This window comes from Zophobas morio, unplaced genomic scaffold, assembly GCF_036711695.1.
Source record: "Zophobas morio isolate AGI-343-1 ecotype UQ-CSIRO unplaced genomic scaffold, CSIRO_AGI_Zmor_V1 ptg000008l, whole genome shotgun sequence".
NCBI classification, from domain to species: Eukaryota; Metazoa; Arthropoda; class Insecta; order Coleoptera; family Tenebrionidae; genus Zophobas; species Zophobas morio.
In genome coordinates this window covers 14459692-14482363 of record NW_026972113.1, presented here as the reverse complement: position 1 = coordinate 14482363, position 22672 = coordinate 14459692, and the positions used below count along the sequence as shown (strand labels likewise).

General features: G+C 29.5%; 2 protein-coding genes across 7 annotated transcripts in view; both read left to right on the top strand.

The window, feature by feature from the left end:
• Nucleotides 1-5213, top strand: part of LOC135125443 (cyclic AMP response element-binding protein A-like) — a 56658-nt gene extending 51445 nt beyond the window's left edge. The window contains exons 4-5 of the mRNA XM_064051075.1: nt 44-187; nt 4005-5213. Of these exons, the coding sequence (XP_063907145.1) occupies nt 44-187; nt 4005-4211 (351 nt within the window). The 3' untranslated portion in view covers nt 4212-5213. The remainder of the gene's footprint in view (nt 1-43; nt 188-4004) is intronic.
• A 494-nt stretch (nt 5214-5707) lies between these two features.
• Ube3a (Ubiquitin protein ligase E3A) lies at nt 5708-19367 on the top strand. Of its 6 annotated transcripts, none has more exons than XM_064051070.1 (14): nt 5708-5986; nt 6155-6335; nt 6382-6604; nt 6651-6836; nt 6890-7177; nt 12326-12564; nt 12615-12750; nt 12804-12932; nt 12975-13183; nt 13243-13593; nt 13750-13839; nt 18218-18385; nt 18447-18602; nt 18652-19367. In XM_064051070.1, the coding sequence occupies exons 1-14, from the start codon at nt 5943-5945 to the stop codon at nt 18988-18990; spliced, it is 2739 nt and encodes a 912-aa protein (XP_063907140.1). In that variant the 5' UTR covers nt 5708-5942; the 3' UTR covers nt 18991-19367. The 6 variants fall into 6 exon arrangements, with proteins under 6 accessions (XP_063907140.1, XP_063907139.1, XP_063907138.1 ...); XM_064051069.1 differs by having other exon boundaries at nt 6878-7177; nt 12987-13183; XM_064051068.1 differs by having other exon boundaries at nt 6878-7177.
• The last annotated feature ends 3305 nt before the right edge of the window (nt 19368-22672 follow it).

The window sequence follows — 22672 nt, the reverse complement described above, 5'->3', positions numbered from 1 at the left end:
GTCTTGCTTGCAGGCCCGCACTGTAATATATTTTGTGTTGCAGAAAGGTTCAACGGGGACCCTAATTCTCACCGAAGAAGAGAAAAGAACGCTGATCGCGGAAGGTTACCCTGTACCAACAAGACTGCCTCTAACAAAAGCCGAAGAAAAATCTCTCAAGAAAATACGGAGGAAAATCAAAAACAAGGTACGTGTGTGTAATTTTTCGATTTTTCAATTTTTTCCCTCAATTTTCCAAGTTCTTGATTTTTATTTTTCATTTTCTCAATTTTATATCACATTTTTTGTATTCTCATTTGCTTTATTTTTTCAATTTTGGTTTCTTCAAGGTTTCAAATTCTTAATTTTCAATTTATACTTTTCGTTAGTTAACTTTTTATTCTTCAGTTTAACAATTTTGCAGTGTTTTCTTTTTTTATCGAAAATATAAAAAACTGAAAATAAAAAACCGAAAGAACGAAAAATTGGAAAATCGAAAATTGCAAATCGAACCACTGAAAAAACAGAAGACCGAAACATCAAAAAACTAAAAACCGAAAAAATTAATGAATTGACAAATCGGAAAGAAAAAAAACGAATGGAATTGAAAAATTGAATACTTCAAAAATGTAAAAATTCTAAAATCGTTAAATTAAAAACGAACACCTGAAAATTTTAGAAAAATTTTAAAAATTATACTAATTATTATTGCATGATTAAAATGAAAACTAGAAAAATAAAAACGCAAATCAAAAATTTACGAAACGAAAAACTGGAAAATCTAAAATTGAAAAAACGAAAAATTAAAAAAACTAAAAATAGAAGAATCTAAAAACTGAAAACCGAAAAATTGCAAATCGAAAATTTGAAGAAATAAAAAATTGAAAAAATTAAAACTGAAACAAAAAATTATAAAATCGAAACATTGAAAAAAGTTGGAAACTCGAAAAAATGGGAAATTTCAAAGTCAAAACTCGAAGAGTCGCATATCGTAAATTGAAAGAATAAAAAAAAATGAAAAATTGGAGAACTGAAAAATTAAATATTGAAAAATTGAAAAGTTAAGAATCGCAAAATGAAAAATCGTACTAAATAAAAAATTTTAAAATCCACTAATTGAAAAATTTACCGTTTACTAAAATTATACTAAATTATCATTACATATTTAAAATAAAAACTAGAAAAACAAAATTGCAAATCAAAATTGAAAAAACGATAAATTAAAAAAAGCTAAAAATTGAGAACCGAAAAATTGCGTATCAAAAACTGAAAATCCAACAATTAAAAAAAATCACGAAAAAATTGAAAAATAAACAAAATAAAAAACCGAAACGAAAACTCGCAAATCGAAAATTTGAAAAATTACAGAATAGAAAAATTATAAAACGCAACAATAAAAACCGAAACGAAAAATTGCAAACCGGAAAATTGGAAAATTAAAAATTGAAGACTTGTCAAATTACAAATCAAAAAATTCCAAAATGTAAAAGTTGTCAAACATCCAAAAGTCGGAAAATTGACAAATTTAAAAATCGAAAACCTGAAAACCGAAAAATTTCAAATCATTGAAAAATCCAAAAATTAAAAAAATCACGTAAAAATAAAGAAAATGAAAAATTACAGAATCGAAAAAGTGAAAAATTATAAACTGAAAACTCGAAGAATTTTGACTCGAAAAATTGAAACATCGAAAAGTTGGAAAATCGAAAAAATGAAAAATTTTATAATGAAAACTCAAAGAGTCACATGTCATAAAATTGCAAGAACAAGAAAAAAGAAAAATTGGAAATAGAATAATCGAAGAAACGAAAAAATGAAAAACCGAAGAACTGTAAAATCTAAAATTGAAAAACGAAAAATTAAAAAATCCAAAAATTGAAAAAGAAAATCAGAAAAATGTAGAACTAAAAAATTGAATAATAAAGCGAATCAAAAGCCGAAACGAAAAGTCACAAGAAGAAAATTGGAAAATTAAAAATTGAAAACATGTCAAATGGCAAATCAAAAAATTCCAAAATGTAAAAGTTGAACAACCAAATGTTGGATAAACGGAAAACAGAAAAAATTTAAAATAAAAATTCGAAGATTGCATGTCGTAAAATTGAAAGAACAAAAAATTGAAAAATTGCGAATCGAATAAGTGAAGGAACCAAAAATTGAAAATATTGAAATTGAAAAAACAAAAAAATTATGAACTCGGAACATTGAAAAATCCAACAATTGTAAAAATAAGGAAAATAAAAAACGAAACTAAAAATTGCAAAGTGAAAATTGGAAGAAATGAAAAATTACAGAATCGAAAAATTGAAAAAATTAAAATTGAAATCACAAAAATCATTACATTTTACTTAATTAAATGAAATAATTAAGAAATAAGAAAAACCTAAAATTGGAGAAACCAAAAATTTAAAAACCCTAAAAATTGAATACTCGAAAAATTGTAAATCGAAAAATTGAAAATTCCAAAAATTAAAAATATTCACATTGGAAAAAAGAAAAAAAGAATAAAATCAGAGAATTGGAAAACCGAACAATTGAAAGAATAAAGGAAAAATTGGTACATCTGAAAGTTGGAAAATCGAAAAATTAAAAAATTTTAAAATGAGAACTCGAAGAGTTGAATGTCGTAAAATTGAAAAATTAAACTTGAAAAAAAAATTATAAAAAAGGAACATTGAAAAATCGAAAAATGTATAAATAAAGAAAACAAAAAACCGAAACGAAAAATTTCAACTCGAAAATTTGAAGAAATGAAAAATTACGGAATCGAAAAATTGAAAAATTAAAGAAACAAAAAATAAAAATTGGAAAATTGCGAATCGAAAAATTAAAGGAACAAAAAATTGAAAAAACAAAAAATTTAAAATCGAATAGTTGAAAAAATAAAGAAAATAAAGAGTCGAAACGAAAAACTGCTAGTCGAAAAATTGAAAACTCCAAAAATTTAAAATATTCACATTGGAAAAAAGAAAAAAAGAATAGAATCAGAGCATTGGAAAACCGAAAAATTGAAAAAATAAAGGAAAAATTGCAAAACTCATGAAATTGCGAATGTAAAATTTCAAAATCGAAAAATTGAAGCATCCGAAAGTTGGAAAATCGGAAAATTAAACTTGAAAAAGAAAAACTTACAAAAAATGAACATTGAAAAATCGAAAAAGAAAACAAAAAACCGAAACGAAAAATTTGAACTTGAAAATTTGAAGAAATGAAAAATTACGGAATCGAAAAATTGAAAAATTAAAGAAACAAAAAATAAAAATTGGAAAATTGCGAATCGAAAAATTAAAGAAACGAAAAATTGAAAAAACAAAAAATTTAAAATCGAATAGTTGAAAAAATAAAGAAAATAAAAAGTGGAAACGAAAAACTGCTAGTCGAAAAATTGAAAACTCCAAAAATTTGAAAAATTCACAATGAAAAAAAAGAATAAAATCAGAGTATTGAAAAACCGAAAAATTGAAAAAATAAACGAAAAACGGCAAATCAAAAAATTGAAGAAATGAAAAATTGAAATATTGAAACAGGAAAATTAAAAATTCAAAAATCATGAAATTGCGAATGAAAAAATTGTAATATCTAAAAACTGAAACATTCAAAAGTTTGAAAATTGACGAAAAAATTTTAAAATCAGAACTCGAAGAGTTGAATGTCGTAAAATTGAAAGAAAATAAATATGAAAAATTGAAAAAATTAAAATTAAAACGCGAGGAATATTAAATCACAACATTGCAAAATCTAAAAATTGATTAAGAAAAATGAAAATTTGCAAATCGAAAAATTGGAGAAACGAAAAACTGAAAACATTAAAATTTAAACAAATAATTATAAAATCGATACACTGAAAAATCGAATAATTGAGAAATTAAAAAAATCAAATCAAAAATTGAAAAATTCAAAAATTAGAAAATTGAAAAACTGAAAAATTTAAACTGCGGTGGTGTTATTTACGCCACTAGTTTTTGCTTTATAGAGGTTATCAGAAAACAAAAATCACAAAAAAATATACTTATTTTTTCTTTTAGATTTCAGCGCAAGAGAGTCGACGAAAGAAGAAGGAGTACATGGACCAGCTCGAGCGCAAAGTCGAAGTTCTCGTCTCCGAGAACAACGACTACCGGACCAAGATCGAGAGCTTGGAGGATTCGAACAGCAATTTGTTGAGTCAATTGCAGAAATTGCAGGCCATCGTCGCCCGAACGCACCCGCAATTAATCAAGCAGCTGAAGTAATTGGGATCGAGTTAGTGATGACGGGAGTCTAAAGTACAAAAACGATTATGTGGTGTTACTAGGATGTCTTCCAGAGGCGGCAAACACTTTTGTTATATTGTATACATTCCACAAACCAAAGGTATGAATAATTATAGTGCGGCTCAAATATAAATATTTTTATAACGATGTTGATGCAAGAGTGTACTTAATTAGCTTATTGTATATAAGTCGGGTTCATGTGCCTTAACGCGCTATATGTCAAAATTGGATTCTTCTGAGGTTTATTTTTGTACATTTTGTGACTCGAGCTGATACGGGACCATAACTTATTTACTTATCTTGCGTTAAGATAATACTTAGATAAGGTCGCTTTACTTACACCATCAGACTGACTATTTAAATTGATACCGTTCCATCGTAGCCTAAATTATGTGCAATTATTTACATGTCTGATCAGATAAAAGTTGCATTTATTTGTATATAGTCTATGTTACTTTTTTCAGATTCTATTATTGTATTGTTACGCGGATGGATATATAGATTTATTTTGTTAGATAATCGATACGATCGCACTGCGTCTCTTTGTCAAACTAAGACCAAGCAGTGCTTTAGTTATTTGCTCTAGATAATCATGGGTTTTATTATTTAAGTCTACTACTAGATAGTCTTGTAAACGTTGCCTCGTCTGTTTTAGGTATGAGTTGACGGTGTACATTACTTAGGTGTAATCTGTTAAATATGTTCCAAAATGTATTAATTAAGTGACATTATTTTTAGTAACATTTTTTATTAAAAAATGATTTTATATTTATTGTCTTAAAGGCATGTGCCTTATTCATGCAATTGTATGTAATAATTCGTTTTAACACATTATATTGTGTGCAATTTTACTCCTCGTTTTGGGGTATTTTAGTTTTTGTCAGTTAGTGATGAAATCGTCTTGCTTTTATCGCACTGTGGGTACCAATAGCGTTTATTACTGTAACGTTTTGAATGAAATAATAAAATAATCAAAAAACATCGACACACTTATTCAATACCCCCACCCCAACACGAATAACCAATCAAGAACGAAAACTTACAGTTCGTGTGGCGTCGGCACTCTTTTGAGGATCTTCGAGAGGCGTCGGGAGTGACGTACGAATCAGATGCATGCTTCAGAGTCACGTGGTCACACGTCATTGGAAAACAGTAACACAAAATACGTTCACGAAGTTCAAACCTGAAATATGAAAGTACTTAAAATTTGGATAAAATCAGTGGACTAATCTAGGGGGGTGTGTGTTGCTCAGTGAATGACAAATTTACCTGTGTGGCACAACTGCACCGAAAACTCGCGCTCCTTTTGCACTATATTCGTACTTTCGTTATTAATAATCACTTTCAACTCGTTTTGGTGTGAATTAAATAAATTTTGGCCACTTTATGGTGCTACGAAGTTCGCCATAGTTGATCGTTCGGTTCAAAACTGCGTGGTTGGCAGCGCCAGCGCTGCCAACCCCGGACCTCAAAAATCCCCAACGAAATGACAGAGCAGTCAGCAGCAATGTCGTAAAAGTCGTAAAGTTAATGCAGTAAAAACAAACAAGATATTCGTCTGAAATAAATAACAAGTAAAGCGGAGTCATTTTTAAGGTTTCTTGAACTGTCATAAATGTCGCGCCACATGTGTTAAAGTTTTTAGGTCCACTTTGTATCCTTTATTTTTCTTAGCCTTTTAGTCCTTATTTATTTACATAAGAAAATTCTATGAGCGCATCCGACCAACCTGGAGACCAAGACGACGCTTCAAGGTACCCAAAACCCCCGACAACCCCGCTCGAAACAACACTCGCAACCCGTATAGGTTATGTTGCTAATGTCAAACTTGAATGTCATGACTGCAACCCGAGTTTTGTTCATTGTTCGCTCAGTTCGCTGGTTTCGTGCGACTTGTAATAACGAGAATGTCCTTGCTGCAGGATAAACCAAGAGGCTTCGTCTAGTAGCAATACGGACAACGAAACTTCTCCCTCCGATAATAAAGAGGACGAGATGAAACGTGCTGCTGCTAGAAAATTGATCGAGCGCTATTTCTACCAATTGACCGACGGCTGTGGTAACCCCGCGTGCAACAACAAGTACTGCGCGTCGAGCGGACAAGTACGTACTTTGAAGGTTTAACTACGATAAATCGGTGATTTTGTAGTTAAAACCGCTCACTCCAGACGAGGCAGCTGCACAAGCCATCCAACTTTTCTCGCAAGAAGCGAGTTTGTGTGAACGACACCCCAACAAAATCGCGCGCACCCACAAAATGCTATCGTCAGATTCTGACAGTGATAACTCTCTTACTCGAAAGGGGGACGTGCAAATGCCCACAAACGACGTTATTCTAGGTGAAAATCCCAACTACGTGAAACTGAACACAAGTAGGTGGCGATTGGGAGTCCTATCGTGGCTAATTTGACTTTGCAGCTAATTCGACGACGTTTTTAACCGAGCAAATGCTGTACGACATAATCGACGACTGTGAGTCGACTGAGTGTTACTTAAGTCTCATTAGAAAAATCGGCGAAGTCTTCAGCAGCATAGAAAACTTATCGCGGAGTTTTCTCCAGACGGACAAGAGCCCCACGGAAACCACACTCGACGCCAGTAAAGGTAAATAAATTCACGTCGTCTGTATTTTTAAATCCGGTTAGAAAACATCGCAGGTTTGAAGAAAGAAGAAGTCAGGTCGCTGGAAGGCGAGAAAGACAAAGATGAAGACTCGTCTGCTGAAACGAGCGAAAACGCCGTCTTACCCGTAGACTTACCATCGGTTCGACGAGCCTATGCGGCTCTATTCAAACTAAAAACCTCGATATTCGAGCATTCCTTGGTCAACGCTCTTGTTACTTTAGCCGGGAATCTACAGATGGAGCTACCGACGAGGAAAGAAAGAGGAAACCAAGATGACGTCGTCAATGTTTTGCTCATAGTTTTCGAAATTCCCGCCTTAGGTAAAAAAAAGCGCAAAGACATACACAAATTTGTTTAACGTTTTTACTGTCTGTCTGTTGTCAAATTTTGTATTTATATTAGGAATATCATGAACATGGTAAAACGCTAACCAAAATTTCTCTAATCATCCCCACCAATAATGTGATGACGTCACTTCAAAATCGTACATAGTAAATGGGTTTTAAATTGTATAAAATAACATAATCCTATACATGTAGTTTATGTCCAAATTTTGCAATTTAATTTTGAATTTGAATTTTTGAAACTTCTCAATTCAGTTTTAGCATTTTTCAGTTATTTGATTCTTCAAATTTTCAATTTTTCGATTCTTCAGCTTCACGTTTTTTTTTAAATTTGTGATTTCTCGTGATTTTATTTTTCGATTTCCCAATTTTCCGATATTTATTTAACTTTCCGACTTTTTGATTTTCCCACTTCACGACTTTTCGGTGTTTCGATTGCTTGACGTCTCGACTTCTCGATTTTTCACATTTTTGATTTTTCAAATTTTCGATTTCTCGATCTTTCAGGTTTTCGATTCTTCATTTTTTTCTGTTTTTCATTTTTAGATTTTTCGACACATTTTTCAGGTTTTGGATTTTTCAACCTTCGGTTCCTAAATTTTTGGATTTCTCAATTTTTCGATATTTCAGTTTCAGGAATTTTCAGTTATTTGATTCTTCCATTCTTCAAATTTTCAATTTTTCGATTCTTCAGTTTCGCGTTTTTTGTTTAAATTTGTGATTTCTCGTGACTGTTTTCCGATTTCCCAATTTTCCGATATTTATTTGACTTTCCGACTTTTTGATTTTCCCATTTCTCGACTTTCCGGCGTTTCAATTGCTTGACGTCTCGACTTCTCGATTTTTCAGGTTTTGGATTGTTCAAATTTTCGATTTCTCGATCTTTCAGTTTTTCGATTCTTCATTTTTTCTGTTTTTTATTTTTAGATTTTTCGACACATATTTCAGGTTTTGGATTTTTCAACCTTCGGTTCCTAAATTTTTGGATTTCTCAATTTTTCGATATTTTAGTTTCAGGATTTTTCAGTTATTTGATTCTTCGATTTTTCAGATTTTCAATTTTTCGATTCTTCAGTTTCGCGTTTTTTGTTTAAATTTGTGATTTCTCGTGATTTTATTTTTCGATTTCCCAATTTTCCGATATTTATTTGACTTTCTGACTTTTTGATTTTCCCATTTCTCGACTTTTCGCTGTTTCGATTGCTTGACGTCTCGACTTTTCGATTTTTCACGTTTTTGATTTTTCAAATTTTCGATTTCTCGATCTTTCAGTTTTTCGATTCTTCATTTTTTTCAGTTTTTCATTTTTAGATTTTTCGACACATATTTCAGGTTTTGGATTTTTCAACCTTGGGTTCCTAAATTTTTGGATTTCTCAATTTTTCGATATTTCAGTTTCAGAATTTTTCAGTTATTTGAATCTTCGATTTTTCAAATTTTCAATTTTTCGATTCCTCAGTTTCGCGTTTTTTGTTTAAATTTGTGATTTCTCGTGGTTTTATTTTTCGATTTCCCAATTTTCCGATATTTATTTGACGTCTCGACTTTTCGATTTTCCAGGTTTTTGATTTTTCAAATTTTCGATTTCTCGATCTTTCAGTTTTTCGATTCTTCATTTTTTTCTGTTTTTCATTTTTAGATTTTTCGACACATATTTCAGGTTTTGGAGTTTTTAACATTCGGTTCCTAAATTTTTGGATTTCTCAATTTTTCGATATTGCAGTTTCAGGATTTTTCAGTTATTTGATTCTTCGATTTTTCAAATTTTCAATTTTTCGATTCCTCAGTTTCCCGTTTTTTGTTTAAATTTGTGATTTCTCGTGATTTTATTTTTCGATTTCTTAATTTTCCGATATTTATTTGCTTTCCGACTTTTTGATTTTCCCATTTCTCGACTTTTCGGTGTTTCGATTACTTACTTACTTACTTACTTACTTACTTACTTACTCGATTACTTGACGTCTCGACTTCTCGATTTTTCAGGTTTTTGATTTTTCAAATTTTCGATTTCTCGATCTTTCAGTTTTTTGCTTCTTCATTTTTTTCTGTTATTCATTTTTATATTTTTCGACACATATTTCAGGTTTTGGATTTTTCAATATTCGGTTCCTAAATTTTTGGATGTCTCGATTTTTCGGTATTTCAGTTTCAGGATTTTTCAGTTATTTGATTCTTCGATTTCTCAAATTTTCAATTTTTCGATTCTTCAGTTTCGCGCTTTTTTTTAAATTTGTGATTTCTCGTGATTTTATTTTTCGATTTCCCAATTTTCCGATATTTATTTGAATTTCCGACTTTTTGATTTTTCCATTTCTCGACTTTTCGGTGTTTCGATTGCTTGACGTCTCGACTTTTCGATTTTTCAGGTTTTTAATTTTTCAAATTTTCGATTTCTCGCTCTTTCAGTTTTTCGATTCTTCATTTTTTTCTGTTTTTCATTTTTAAATTTTTCGACACATATTTCAGGTTTTGGATTTTTCAACATTCGGTTTCTAAATTTTTGGATTTCTCAATTTTTCGATATTTCAGTTTCAGGATTTTTCAGTTATTTCATTCTTCGATTTTTCAATTTTTCGATTCTTCAGTTTCGCGCTTTTTTTTAAATTTGTGATTTCTCGTGATTTTATTTTTCGATTTCCCAATTTTCCGATATTTATTTGACTTTCCGACTTTTTGTTTTCCCATTTCTCGACTTTTCGGTGTTTCGATTGCTTGACGTCTCGACTTTTCGATTTTTCAAATTTTCGATTTCTCGCTCTTTCAGTTTTTCGATTCTTCATTTTTTTCTGTTTTTCATTTTTAAATTTTTCGACACATATTTCAGGTTTTGGATTTTTCAACACTCGGTTCCTAAATTTTTGGATTTCTCAATTTTTCGATATTTCAGTTACAGGATTTTCTCAATTCATTGATTCTTCACTTTTTCGATTCTTCATTTTCACGTTTTTTTCAAAGTTCCGATTTCTCGAGTTTTAATTTTTCGATATTTCAGTTTTAGGATTTTTCAGTTATTTGATTCTTCAATTCTTCGATTTTTTAATGTTTGGATTCTTAAAATTTTCAGTTTTTCGACTTTTCAATCAATTTCTCGATCTTTCAGTTTTTCGATTTTTCAATTTTTCAATTTTTTTTCGATTTTCAGTTTTTCACTTTTTCGATATTTCAGTTTTAGAATTTTTTAGATATTTGATTCTTCAATTGAGAAGTTTTAAAAATAAAAAATCGAAAAACTGAAAAATCCGCAAAGTCAAATATCAAAAAATCGAGTAATATCGAAAAATCCACAAGCTGAAAAACTCTCAAACCTGAGAAATTGAAAACTTAAAAAATAGACAAATCTAAAAATCGAAAAACGTGAAATTACAATAAAGTCGCAAAATTGGAAAATCAAAAATCTCAGAAATCAAAAATTGAAAAATAGAAATTTCGAGGAAATGAAAACTCGAAAAATCTATAAATCGGGGAGCCTACAATTTAAGACATTGAAAAATTGAAAATAGAGGAAGAATAGATGAAAAAATCGAAAAATTCAAAAATCCAAAATTTGAAAAATCGTGAAATTGAAACAGTCCAAAACTGAAGTGACGAAAAATTGGGGAAATGAAAAATTGAAAAACCGAAAAATTGGAAAATCGAAAAATTGAGAAATCGAAATAAGTCAAAACTGAAAATTTTGAAATAAAAAAAAATCGAAAAATCTAAAACCGAGAAGACGAAAGATTGAGACATGACATCAAAAAACTTAAAAATTCGAAAAATTGAACAGTTAAGAAATCGAGAAATCTATAATTTAATAAATTAAAAAATTAAGAGATTGATAAATAGAAAATCGAGGAATTCGAAAATCTAAAATTCAAAAGTCGAAAAATCGAAAACCCAAGAAACTAAAAAATCGAAAAATTGAAAAAAAGGAAAATTGACACATTTCAAAGCTAAAATGACGAAAAATTAGAAAATTAAAAATTGAAAAATTTCAAATTAAAAAAATCAATTTGAAATGTACAACCAAGAAGTCGAAAAATCAAAAGATCGAGAAAAATCAAAAATTTAAAAATTTGAAAAAGTAAAAATCGTGAAAAATCCTAGCACTGACACAGCGATAATTTTAAAAATGAAAAACCGAGATGCCAAGAAATCGAAACATTAAAAAATCGTAAAATCGAAAAATCAAATATTTTAAAAATTGAAAAATTAAAATATCGAAAATTCGAAGAACCGAGAAATCGAAAATCTGAAAAATCGGTAAATTGAAACTTTCCTAAACTGAAATGACGACAAATTGGAAAATTAAAAAACCGAAATCCAAATAGGTTAAAACCGAAAAATCGGAAAGTTTGAACTAAAAAATTTGAAATTACAAAAAAAATCGAAACATCAAAAAACTGAAAAATCGAAAATTTAAAAATTCGATAAACTGAAAAATATCGAAGAACTGAAAAGTCGAAATTGAAAAATAAAAAATCCGAAAGATTGAAAAATAGGAAAATCGAAAAATTGAGTAATCGTCATAGGTTAAAACCGAAAAATCGGAAAGTTATGAATTCAAAAATTTAGAAATTTAAAAAACAAAAAAATTGAAAAATCTAAAACCGAGAAGTTGAAAAATGCAAAGGTTGAGAAATCGGAACATCAAAAAATTAAAAAACTAACAAGTCCAAAATTCAAAATTTGAAAAATCGAAAAATTAGAAAATTGAATCGAAAATCTGAAAAATCGAGAAATTGAAACATCGCAAATTGGAAAATCGAAAAATTGAGAAATCCAAGAAGTCTAAAACCGAGGAGTCGAAAAATCGAAACATCAACCAACTAAAAATTCGAAAATTTAAAAAACCCAAAACTGACATTTCGAAAAATTGAAAACTGGAAGAAAAATTGAGAATTGAAAAATCGAAACATCCGGAAATGTAAACATCAAAAACTTGAAAAATTGAAAATTTAAAAATTCGAAAAATTGAAAAACAGGGCTTCTCATAAAAAATATAAAATCCGCAAAATCAAATTTTATTATTTTTCGAAAATGCTGCATACGTTTCATTGAACTTCAGGAGCGAGGGAAGTTCTGTCGCTAAAAAGTTTGACTAATTTGTTTAATAAGTGTGAAGTTAGCTGTATTTTGTATCAGGTTCTGGCGATTTCCTCGAGACGGCCCTGCCGGCGATTTGTAGGGCCTCCGAGTGGCTCCCGGTGGAAGTGCAAGCCAAACTGGCCCGAATTTGGTCGGGTCCGGGCCGTTCTAGCTTACGCAACATTTTAGAAAATTTACAGCAGTTGGTAACACTGAGGGTGATCGTGACGCAGTTCCATCGAGATTTTTATGTCCAAGACGAAAATGTGATCACGTCGGCTACGAAACTCATGAAGGTGGTAGAAATGACATTAGCGACTCGTTTTTGAGGTTATGTTTTCTCCAGATTCTTTTTTACGCGAATATGTTGGCCGGGGTGTTGGAATCCCCGGATTTGCGTAACGAGGAACTGACCGTGTCCATGGACGACTCGTACCTGGCCATCAAACTCAACAAGACCACGCCACCCATTGATCCTTTAGGTGTGCAAAAACACACTTTTGTGGTCGCATAAACTTGTTTTTTTTTTCTTTAGCCACGGAATTGGGAGTTCACGTTTTGGACTGCCGAAAGCCTTATTTACCGTTTTCCGAATTCTACAACGAGCCTTTGAGTGATGGTGTCGAGATGGATAGGGATTTTGCTAACTATAAAAGCGAACTAGGTGAGTGGGTGGGGTTAGAGAGAGGCTAGGTTTACGTGTTAGGTGAACTTTTAGGGAAATTTAGTTTTATGCATTACCCCTTCATCCTCACACCGGCCACTAAAATGATGGGCTTGTATTTTGACAATAGGATACGTATGTACTCGGAGCGACGAATTAGTATTTTACAGTCGGTCACCGGACAGCCTTCGAATCCCTACTTGCGTTTAAAAGTCCGCAGGGACCACATAATCGACGACGCACTAGTAGAGGTAAGTAAAAAAAAAAAATGATCCGGTAGACCATGACACAAACGTCAACAATTTTCTAGTTGGAAATGATCTCCATGGAAAACCCCAACGACCTGAAGAAACAGCTGGTGGTGGAGTTCGAGGGCGAGCAGGGGATCGACGAGGGCGGCGTATCCAAGGAGTTCTTTCAGTTAGTGATCGAGGAAATTTTTAATCCCGATTACGCAATGTTTACCAATCAGAGCGAAGCGGGGACGGTTTGGTTTAATCCGACCAGTTTCGAAAGCGACGCTCAGTTCACATTGATCGGTATAGTGTTAGGACTTGCTATATACAATAATGTTATCTTGGCCGTCAATTTTCCCATGGTGCTGTATAGGAAGCTGTTGGGGAAAAGGGGTTCTTTCGAAGACTTACAAGACTGGAATCCTGTGAGTACAATGAATATGGAGCTTGAACTTAGCTAAGCCTTCCGTCTGTCTGTCTGTCTGTCTGTCCGTCCGTCTGTCCGTCTGTCTGTCTGTCTGTCTGTCTGTCTGCCGTCTGTCTAACGGCCCGATTGCTGCTAAATTTTGTAGGTTTGTTAGGAATATCATGTAGATGGTAAAACGTTAGCCAAAATTTGTCTGCCCATCCCTATTAATAATGGAATAACCTCAACTCCAAGTTTTACAATGGTAAATGTTATTTAAATTTTATAAAATAACAACTCCATTTGTGGTTTATGAATCTGTATTAAGTTTTTACCTTCGGCGTCCAGATTTTTGGAAAACAAATCAAAATTGTAGGTATATAATATATACATTAAATGTTAATTAAATGTTAAAAAGTAACATACATACTTCTGAATTTGCAGTTCATGCATCCGTGTTGAATTTTTGGAAAAAAAAATTGTGGATATAAGAATTTTTCGATTTCTTAATTTTTCGGTTTTTCGATTTATCTTTTTCGATTTCTCAATTTCTTGATTTTTCAGTTTTTTGATGTTGAGATTTCTCAGTCTTTCGATTTTGCAACTCCTCGGTTTTAGATTTTTCGATTTTTTTTATTGCAAATTCTAGCATATTTCAATTTCACAACTTTTCGTCATTTCTGTTTTATAAGGTTTCAATTTCTCGGTTTTTCAGATTTTCGATTCAATTTTTCAATTTTTTTTAGTTTTGGATTTCTTGGTTTTTCAATTTTTTGATGTCCCGATTTCTAGATTTTCAATTTTTCGGTTGTTTAATTTTCCAATTCTTCTAATTTTCGATTTCTCGATTTTTCATTTTCGATTTCTCATTTTTTCTGTTGTTCAGGTTTTTGATTTTTAAATTTTTCAATGTTTCATTTTTGGGATTTTTCAATATTTTGATCCTTTAATTTTTCGATTTTACGATTTTTGATGTTTGGATTTTTCGATATTTTAATTTTTCAGTTTTTCAGCTTTAGATTTTTCAATTTTTCCATTTTTTTTTTATTCTCAATTTATCAATTTTTAACTTTCCGATTTTTGTCGATATTTTGAATTTTCAATGTTTTAAATTTTCAATTTTTCAGTTTTTTTGGGGTTTCAATTTCTCAATGTATAGATTTTTCGACTTCTCGGTTTGAGATTTTTCGAATTTTTGTGTTTAATTTCAATTTTTCAATTCTTAACTATTAAATTTTTGACTTTTGAGTTTTTTATTTTTCAATTTTTCGCTTTTTTGAATTTTACTTTTATTCGATTTTACGATTTTTTAAATTTTCGATGTTTCAGTTTCACGATTTTTTAATTTTTTTACTCCAATTTTTCGATTTTTCAGTATTTCTTCCATTTTTCAATTTTTCGAAATATCAGTTTTGGGATTTTTCAATATTTTGATCCTTTAATCTTTCGATTTTGCGATTTTTGATGTTTAGATTTTTCGATATTTTAATTTTACAGTTTTTCTGCTTTAGATTTTTCAATTTTTCCATTTTTTTTTTATTCTCAATTTATCAATTTTTAACTTTCCGATTTTTTTCGATATTTTGAATTTTCGATGTTTTAAATTTTCAATTTTTCAGTTTTTTGGTGTTTCAATTTCTCAATGTTTAGATTTTTCGACTTCTTGGTTTGAGATTTTTCGAATTTTTGTGTTTAATTCAAATTTTTCAATTCTGAATTGTTAAATTTTTGACTTTTGAGTTTTTTATTTTTCAATTTTTCGCTTTTTTGAATTTTACTTTTATTCGATTTTACAATTTTTAAAATTTTCGATGTTTCATTTTTACGATTTTTAATTTTTTTACTCCAATTTTTCGATTTTTCAGTATTTCCAATCTTGAGATTTTTTAATTTTTCAATTTTTCGATCCTTAAATTTTTCGACTTTTCGATTTTCCCATTTTTCAGTTTTCCTATTTTTTTAATTTTGAATTTCCCGATTTTTTGACTTTTAAATTTTAGATTTTAATTCCTGGATTTTCAATTTTTCCATATTTAATTTTTCAATTTTTTAAATTTTAGATTTCTAGATTTTTCAAGTTTTTAGTTCTTTTATATTTCTGCTTTCCAATTTTTCGGATTTTTAAATATCTCGATCTTTCGATTTTTCAACTTGTTTTAGATTTTTCGATTTTCCAATTTTTCGACATTTCGATTTTAGAATTTCCAAATTTTTCGTTGTTTCAGTTTTGAAATGTTTCAGATTTTTTATTCAATTTTCAAATTTCTTAACTTTCGTATTTTGGATTTTTTGATTTTGTGACTTTTAAATTTTGAATTTTAATTTTCAGATTTTTTGGTGTTCCAATTTCTCGATTTCTAGATTTTTCAATTTTTCGAATTTTTCAATTTTTCAGATTTAGGATCTTTTAATTTTTACATTCATCAGTTTTTCTTCCACTTTACAATTTTTCTATGTCAGTTCTGGGATTTTTCAATATTTCGATCCTTCAATTTTTCGACTTTTCGATTTCTCGATTTTTAAGTTTTAGATTTATCAATTTTTCGAATTTTTAAGTTTTAGATTTTTATTTTCTCGAGTTTTCGATTTTTCCACTTTTAAATTTTAGATATTTCAATTCTGGAATTTTTCAATTTTCCTTATTCTCAATTTTTCGAATTTTTAAGTTTTAGATTTTTATTTTCTCGGGTTTTCGATTTTTCCACTTTTAAATTTTAGATATTTCAATTCTGGAATTTTTCAAATTTTTGATGTTCCGATTTCTTTAAATTCATCAAATTATAGATTTCTCAATTTTTCGATTTTCCGATTTTTAAATTTTGAAATTTCGATTTCTTGGTTTTTCGATTTTTCGACTTTTAAATTTTGAATTTTTGAATTTTTCGATTTCTCGATTTTCAATTTTTCGGTATTTTAAAATTTTTTAAATTATAGATTCCCGATTTCTAGATTTTTCGAATTAAGTTTTTTGATTTTCCAATTTTTCGACTTTTGAAATTTTAGATTTATCAATTTTTGATTTTTTTTTTATTTGAAATTTTTCTATTCTTGATTTTTCAATTTTTCGATTTTCAAATTTTAGATTTATTAATTTTTCAATTTTTTGATGTTTTGAATTTTTAAGTTTTCGATTTTTCAATTTTTCGCTTTTTTTTGGTTTCAAAATTTTCAGTTCTTTACTTTCGATTTCAATTTTGGAATGGTTCAATTTCACGAGTTTTCAAATTTTTCGATTTTTCAGTTCCTCTTTTTTTAAATTTTGGAATTTCGATTTGTCGGTTTTCCGATTCTTTGAACTTCCGATTTTTCGATTTTCAATTTATCGGTATTTTTTTTTATTTTAGATTCCTGGATTTCTAGATTTTTCGAGTTGAGTTTTTGATTTTCCAATTTTTCGACTTCTTTTACATATCAATTTTCCGATTTTTTGAAATTTCGATTTCTCGACGTCTCGGTTGTACATTTTTCAATTCTTCGATTTTTGTAAGTTGAAACTTTTCTATTCTTCGTTTTTCAATTTTTCGTCATTTCAGATTTATAATGATTTTATAAATCTTTATAATAGGTATATCTCGATTTTTTAAATTTCTTGATTTTCCAATTTTTCGATTTTGAACTTCGTCGTTTCAGCTTTGGAATGTTTCAATTCTTCAATTTTTTTTCAATTTTTCGATTTTCAAATTTTAGATTTATTAATTTTTCAATTTTTTGATGTTTTGAATTTTAAAGTTTTCGATTTTTCAATTTTTCGATTTTTTTTAATTTCAAATTTTTCACTTTAATTTCGATTTCAATTTTGGCCTATTTCGATTTCTCAATTTTTTGATTTTCCAATTTTTCGTCATTTCAGTTTTGGAATGATTCAATTTCACGAGTTTTCAAATTTTGAATTCTTCAATTTTCCGGTTTTTTAATTTTTTCTTTTTTTAAATTTTGGAATTTCGATTTTTCGAGTTATTTTTGATTTTACAATTTTTCGACCTTTTGAAATTTTAGATTTATCAATTTTCCAATTTTTTAATGTTTCGATTTCTCGACTTCTCGGTCGTACATTTTTCGATTTTTCAATTCTTTGACTTTTTTTATTTGATACTTTTCTATTCATTTTCCAATTTTTCGTCATTTCAGTTTTTTTTTTTTGGATTTTTTAAATTTTAGGTCTTTGATTTCTCGGGTTTTCAATTTTTCAATTTCCCAATTTTTCGTGGGAGTTTTCAAATTTTCGATTCTTCAATTTTTCGATTTTTCGACTTTTAAATTTTAGAGTTTTGAATTTTTTTATTTTTCGATTCTTTGAATTTCCAATTTCTAGATTTTTCGAGTTGAGTTTTTTGAGTTTCCAATGTTTAGACTTTTTGTAATTTCACGTTTTTTCAATTTCTGGATTTTTCGAATTTTTCGATATTGCTCGATTTTTTGATTTTTGACTTTTTCAGTTGTTTGATTTATCGATATTTCAATTTTTACGGTATTCAGGAGCGAGGGAAGTTCTGTCGAAATAACATTCGACCGATTTTTAAAGCACCACCAAATTTAGTGGATCTACCACAATTTATTTATCTGTTTTTTTTTTACGAAAGAATCCAAGTTAAAAAATAAGTTGGATTTTTTTTCAACTTTATTATAAACAAACTTTGTTCCAGACTTTATATAATAGTTTAAAACAATTATTGGAATATAACGAACCCGACGTCGAGGAGGTGTTCATGCAAACGTTCCGCATTAGCTACCAGGATGTGTTCGGCTCTATTATAAATTACGATTTAAAAGAAAACGGTGACGAAATCACCGTCACTCAAGAAAACAAATACGTAAGTACCCGAATCGAATTTATATACAGATATATAGTACCGAGGGTGCCGATTCCTCCAGGAATTCGTCGATTTATACGCAGACTTCCTCCTGAACAAATCCGTGGAGAAGCAGTTCCGTGCCTTCTACAAAGGGTTCCAAATGGTCGTAGACGAGTCCCCCCTCGAATTACTCTTCCGTCCCGAGGAAATCGAAGTCCTGATCTGCGGCAGCAAAGTAAGTGTTTTTCCGGCCAGTTCGTGTCTGCGAATTTTCTCGTTTCCAGAACTTCGACTTCGACGAACTGGAAAGTTCGACCGAATACGACGGCGGCTACACCACCGAGAGCCAGATAATCAAAGACTTCTGGTCGACAGTGCACGCTCTCTCGTTAGAAGACAAACGAAAACTCCTCCAATTCACCACGGGCTCCGACCGAGTCCCCATCGGCGGCTTAAGCAGGCTCAAGCTGGTCATCGCGAGGAACGGCCCCGACTCGGACCGCCTCCCCACGGCCCACACCTGCTTCAACGTTCTGTTATTACCGGAGTACTCCTCGAAAGACAAACTCAAAGACCGGCTGATCAAAGCGATCAGTTATTCGAAGGGCTTCGGCATGTTGTAACTGAATTTTCTTGCTTGTGAATATTTTCCCCGATAGAGATACGATTTGAGTTGTTTACTAACAAAAGTTGTATTTTGTTTGAGTAAATTAATATAATTATTTTAAAAATCAACTGTGTTTTTACGAGGGTGTCGGATTCGCGTACTGGTTGTTATATAGGTGTTGCATGTGGCGATGTGACTTTTACTATTTTCTACGATTTTTCGAGAGTTTTTCGTACGCGAGTTCGACACGTCATTGCTAAATTTTTCATGTTTGTGAATTGCTTTGGATTTATTTTGTGTTTCTTGTGTACAACTTTCGTTCTGGTTTCAAACAAGCAGCTGCTCAATGACGGACACATCACTTGGTTTTTATTTAATAAAGTCTGAATAGAGCTTGACGACTAGTTATTTATTCATGTCTATCATTTTTCGCATGTTTACCCTACAATGTACACGAATGGACAAATTAAACGTCACGACATTGTTTACGTACGGTGCAGTACCTCAAGAAAATTAAATCAGACAGTGCTCGTGTGGTAAGTGACTGTAACTGAGAAATTCGAAAATAATTAATCTTCTATCTATTTCAATTTTGGGACTTTTAAATACTCCGAATTTTAAATTTTTAGACTTTACGTGTTTATGATTTTTCAAAATACATATTGTGATTTTAAATCTTACGTATTTTGGAATTTCTCAGTTTTTTTATTTTTCGATTTGTTGATTAAATTTTCAATTTTTCGAATTTTTAAATTTGAGATTTTTCACTTTTTTGTTGCTTCGATTTTTGCTCTCCCGTTTTTAGGTTTCTTGATTTTTCGCCTTCTTGTTTTTCGATTTTCCGGTTTTTCAATTCTTCTGAATTAATTTTTCAATTTCTCGATGTTTCGGTTTTTCACTTTTTGGTTTATCGTTTTTTTTTTAAGTTAAAAATTTTTCAATTTTGAATTTTCCTATTTTTGGATTTTTAGCCACCTCCATTTCTTAATGGGATTTTTAACTTTTCGACTTTTCAAGTTTTGGTCTTTCCCATTTCTCAGTTTTTCGATTTTCAAATTTTTAATGTTTAAGTTTTGGGATTTTTCAATATGTATTTTTAAATTTTTGGACTTTGTTTTTTATTTTTTACTTTTTCGATTAAAAAAAATGCTGTTTTTTAAATCTTATATTTTCTGATTTCTCGATTTTGTAAATTTTCAATTTTTCTAATTTTTAAATTTTAGCTTTTTCACTTTTTTGTTGTTTCGAATTTTTGACTTCTCATTTTTAGATTTTTTACTAATTCGATTTTACAAAATTTTGCAATTTTTTTAATTCTTACATTTTTCGATTTTTAATTTTTGAATTTGTTGATGTTTTGATTGCTTAATTTGTTCAGTTTTCAATTTTTCGTTTTTTTGTTTCGATTTCTCAGTATTTGAATTTTTTGCCGTCTTGTTTTTAGATTTTCCGGTTTTTCAATTTTTTGGAATTAATTTTTCAGGTTTTCGATTTTTCACTTTTTGGTTTATCGGGTTTTGTAAGTTAAAATTTTTCAACTTTTTTTTTATTTTAGACTTCTCGATTTCTAGAATTTCTCAATTTTCCGATGTTTCAGTTTTACGATTTGCCAGTTTTTCGGCTTTCCAATTATTTTGTTTTTCAGGTTTTTGATTTTTCAATTTTTCGATGTTTTAAATTTTCAATATTTCGATTTCTTGATTTTTCACTTTTTCGATGTTTCACTTTGGGGATTTTTCAATTTTTCTTCCATTTTTAATTTTTCGAAATATCAGTTTTGGGATTTTTCCATATTTCCGTCCTTCAATTTTTCGACTTTTCGACTTCTCGGTTACACATTTTTTGATTTTTTTTAACTTGTAATTTTCGAATTTTTAATTTTACAATTTTTTGTCATTTCTGCTTTGAAATGTTCCAATTCCTCGATTTTTCAGATTTTTGAGTCTTGAATTTTCCTTTATTTCAATTTTTCGATTTTTAAATTTTAGATTTATCAATTTTTCGATTTTTCGATGTTTCGTTTTTCTTTTTAATTTCAAATTTTTCAATTCTTTGGATTTCGATCTTGGCCTATTTCCATTCCTCAATATTTCGATTTTCCAATTTTTCGGTTTCTCAATTTTTCAGTGCCCCAATTTTTCGTTATTTCAGTTTTGGCATGTTTCAATTTCACGATTTTTCAAGTTCCAACTCTTCAATTTTCCGATGTTTATATTTTGGATTTTCGATTTCTTGGTTTTTCGATTTTTAAATTTTGGATTTTTGTATTTTTTGGTTTTTTGATCTTTCGATTTCTTGATTTACAATTTTTCGCTATTTTTCAATTTTTTAAATTTAAGATTTTTGATTTCTCGGGTTTTCGATGTTTCGACTTTTGAATTTTAGATTTTTGAATTCTTGAATTTTTCATTTTTTGATAATTCATCTTTTCGATTTTCCAATTTTTCAACGTTTCAGTTTTGGGATTTAAGTAATTAAATGTTTCGATTTTTTGGCGTTTCGAAATTTTTAGATTTTTCAATTTCTCAATTTCTCGATTTTTAATAATTCTCAATGTGTAAGTTTTGGGATTTTTCACTATGTAGTTCGATTTTTAAGGTTTTATATTTTTTTTTGTTTTTTTGCTTTATTATTGGATTTTTCAATTTTTTTGGTTTTTCGATTCATTGATGTTTTGATTTCTGGATTTTGTAAATTTTCAATTTTTTGATTTTAAATTCACTTATTATTTCGATTTTTCAATTTTTCGGAATTAATTTTTCAGTTTTTCAATATTTCAATTTTTCAATTTATCAGGTTTTTTAATTTAAAACTCTTCAATTTTGAATTTTCCCATTCTTCGATCTTTGGGTATTTCGATATCTCAATTTTTCGACTTCTCGACTTACCGTATTTTTGATGTTTCGATTTCTCAGTTTTTCGATTTTCGAAAAAATTTTCGATTATTCGAGTTTCCAATTTTTCGACGTTTCAGTTTTGAGATTTATGTACATATGTATTTCAATTTTTGGCGATTCAAAATTTTTCGATTTCTCAGTTTCTCCATTAATCAGTTTTTTAATTTTCCGATTTTTTGATTTCTCTATTTAAGTTTTGGGATTTTTCAAGATTTCGATTTTTAAATTTTTAGATTTTTCGACTTTCTGTATTTTTGGTTTTTACTTACTCGATTGAAAAATCTAAATATCAAAACATTGAAAGATCAATTCCGAAAAATCGAAAAATATAAAAACGAGAGGGCAAAAATAGAAAGATTGAGAAAACGAAACAACAAAAAAGTGAAAAATGTAAAATTTAAAAATTAGAAAAATTGAAAATTTAAAAAATCGAGCAATCAAAACAACAAATCGAAAAATCAAAAAACTAAAAAAGATATTATCTATCCCCACCAAAAATTTCTCTCTTCCGTTTCATTCCACTTCGTTTTGGAATTTTTCACTTAGGCTGGTGATTATGTCATCCTTTTGCTTGTCTATTTTTTCGCCCATCTTTTCCATTCTTGCGTCTATTTTCACGTTCATTTCTTTGTTTCTTATTTCCATTCATTTTGTCGTCCATTTTTTCCATTTTCGCGTACATTTGTTCGCGTCTCGCATCCATTTTTTCCATTCTTGTGTCCATTTTCTCGTCCATTTCTTTGTTTTTTGCGTCCATTTTCTCGTCAATTTTTCCCATTCTTGCCCCCATTTCTGCAAGCA

Excerpts from the sequence above, each read along its gene's own strand:
- Ube3a (XM_064051068.1), top strand. The coding sequence starts at position 5,943 with ATGAGCGCATCCGACCAACCTGGAGACCAAGACGACGCTTCAAG. Across the intron at positions 13,594-13,749 it reads ACTTACAAGACTGGAATCCT|GAATATCATGTAGATGGTAA; the intron begins GTGAGTACAATG and ends TAGGTTTGTTAG. Across the intron at positions 13,840-18,217 it reads CAACTCCAAGTTTTACAATG|ACTTTATATAATAGTTTAAA; the intron begins GTAAATGTTATT and ends ACTTTGTTCCAG.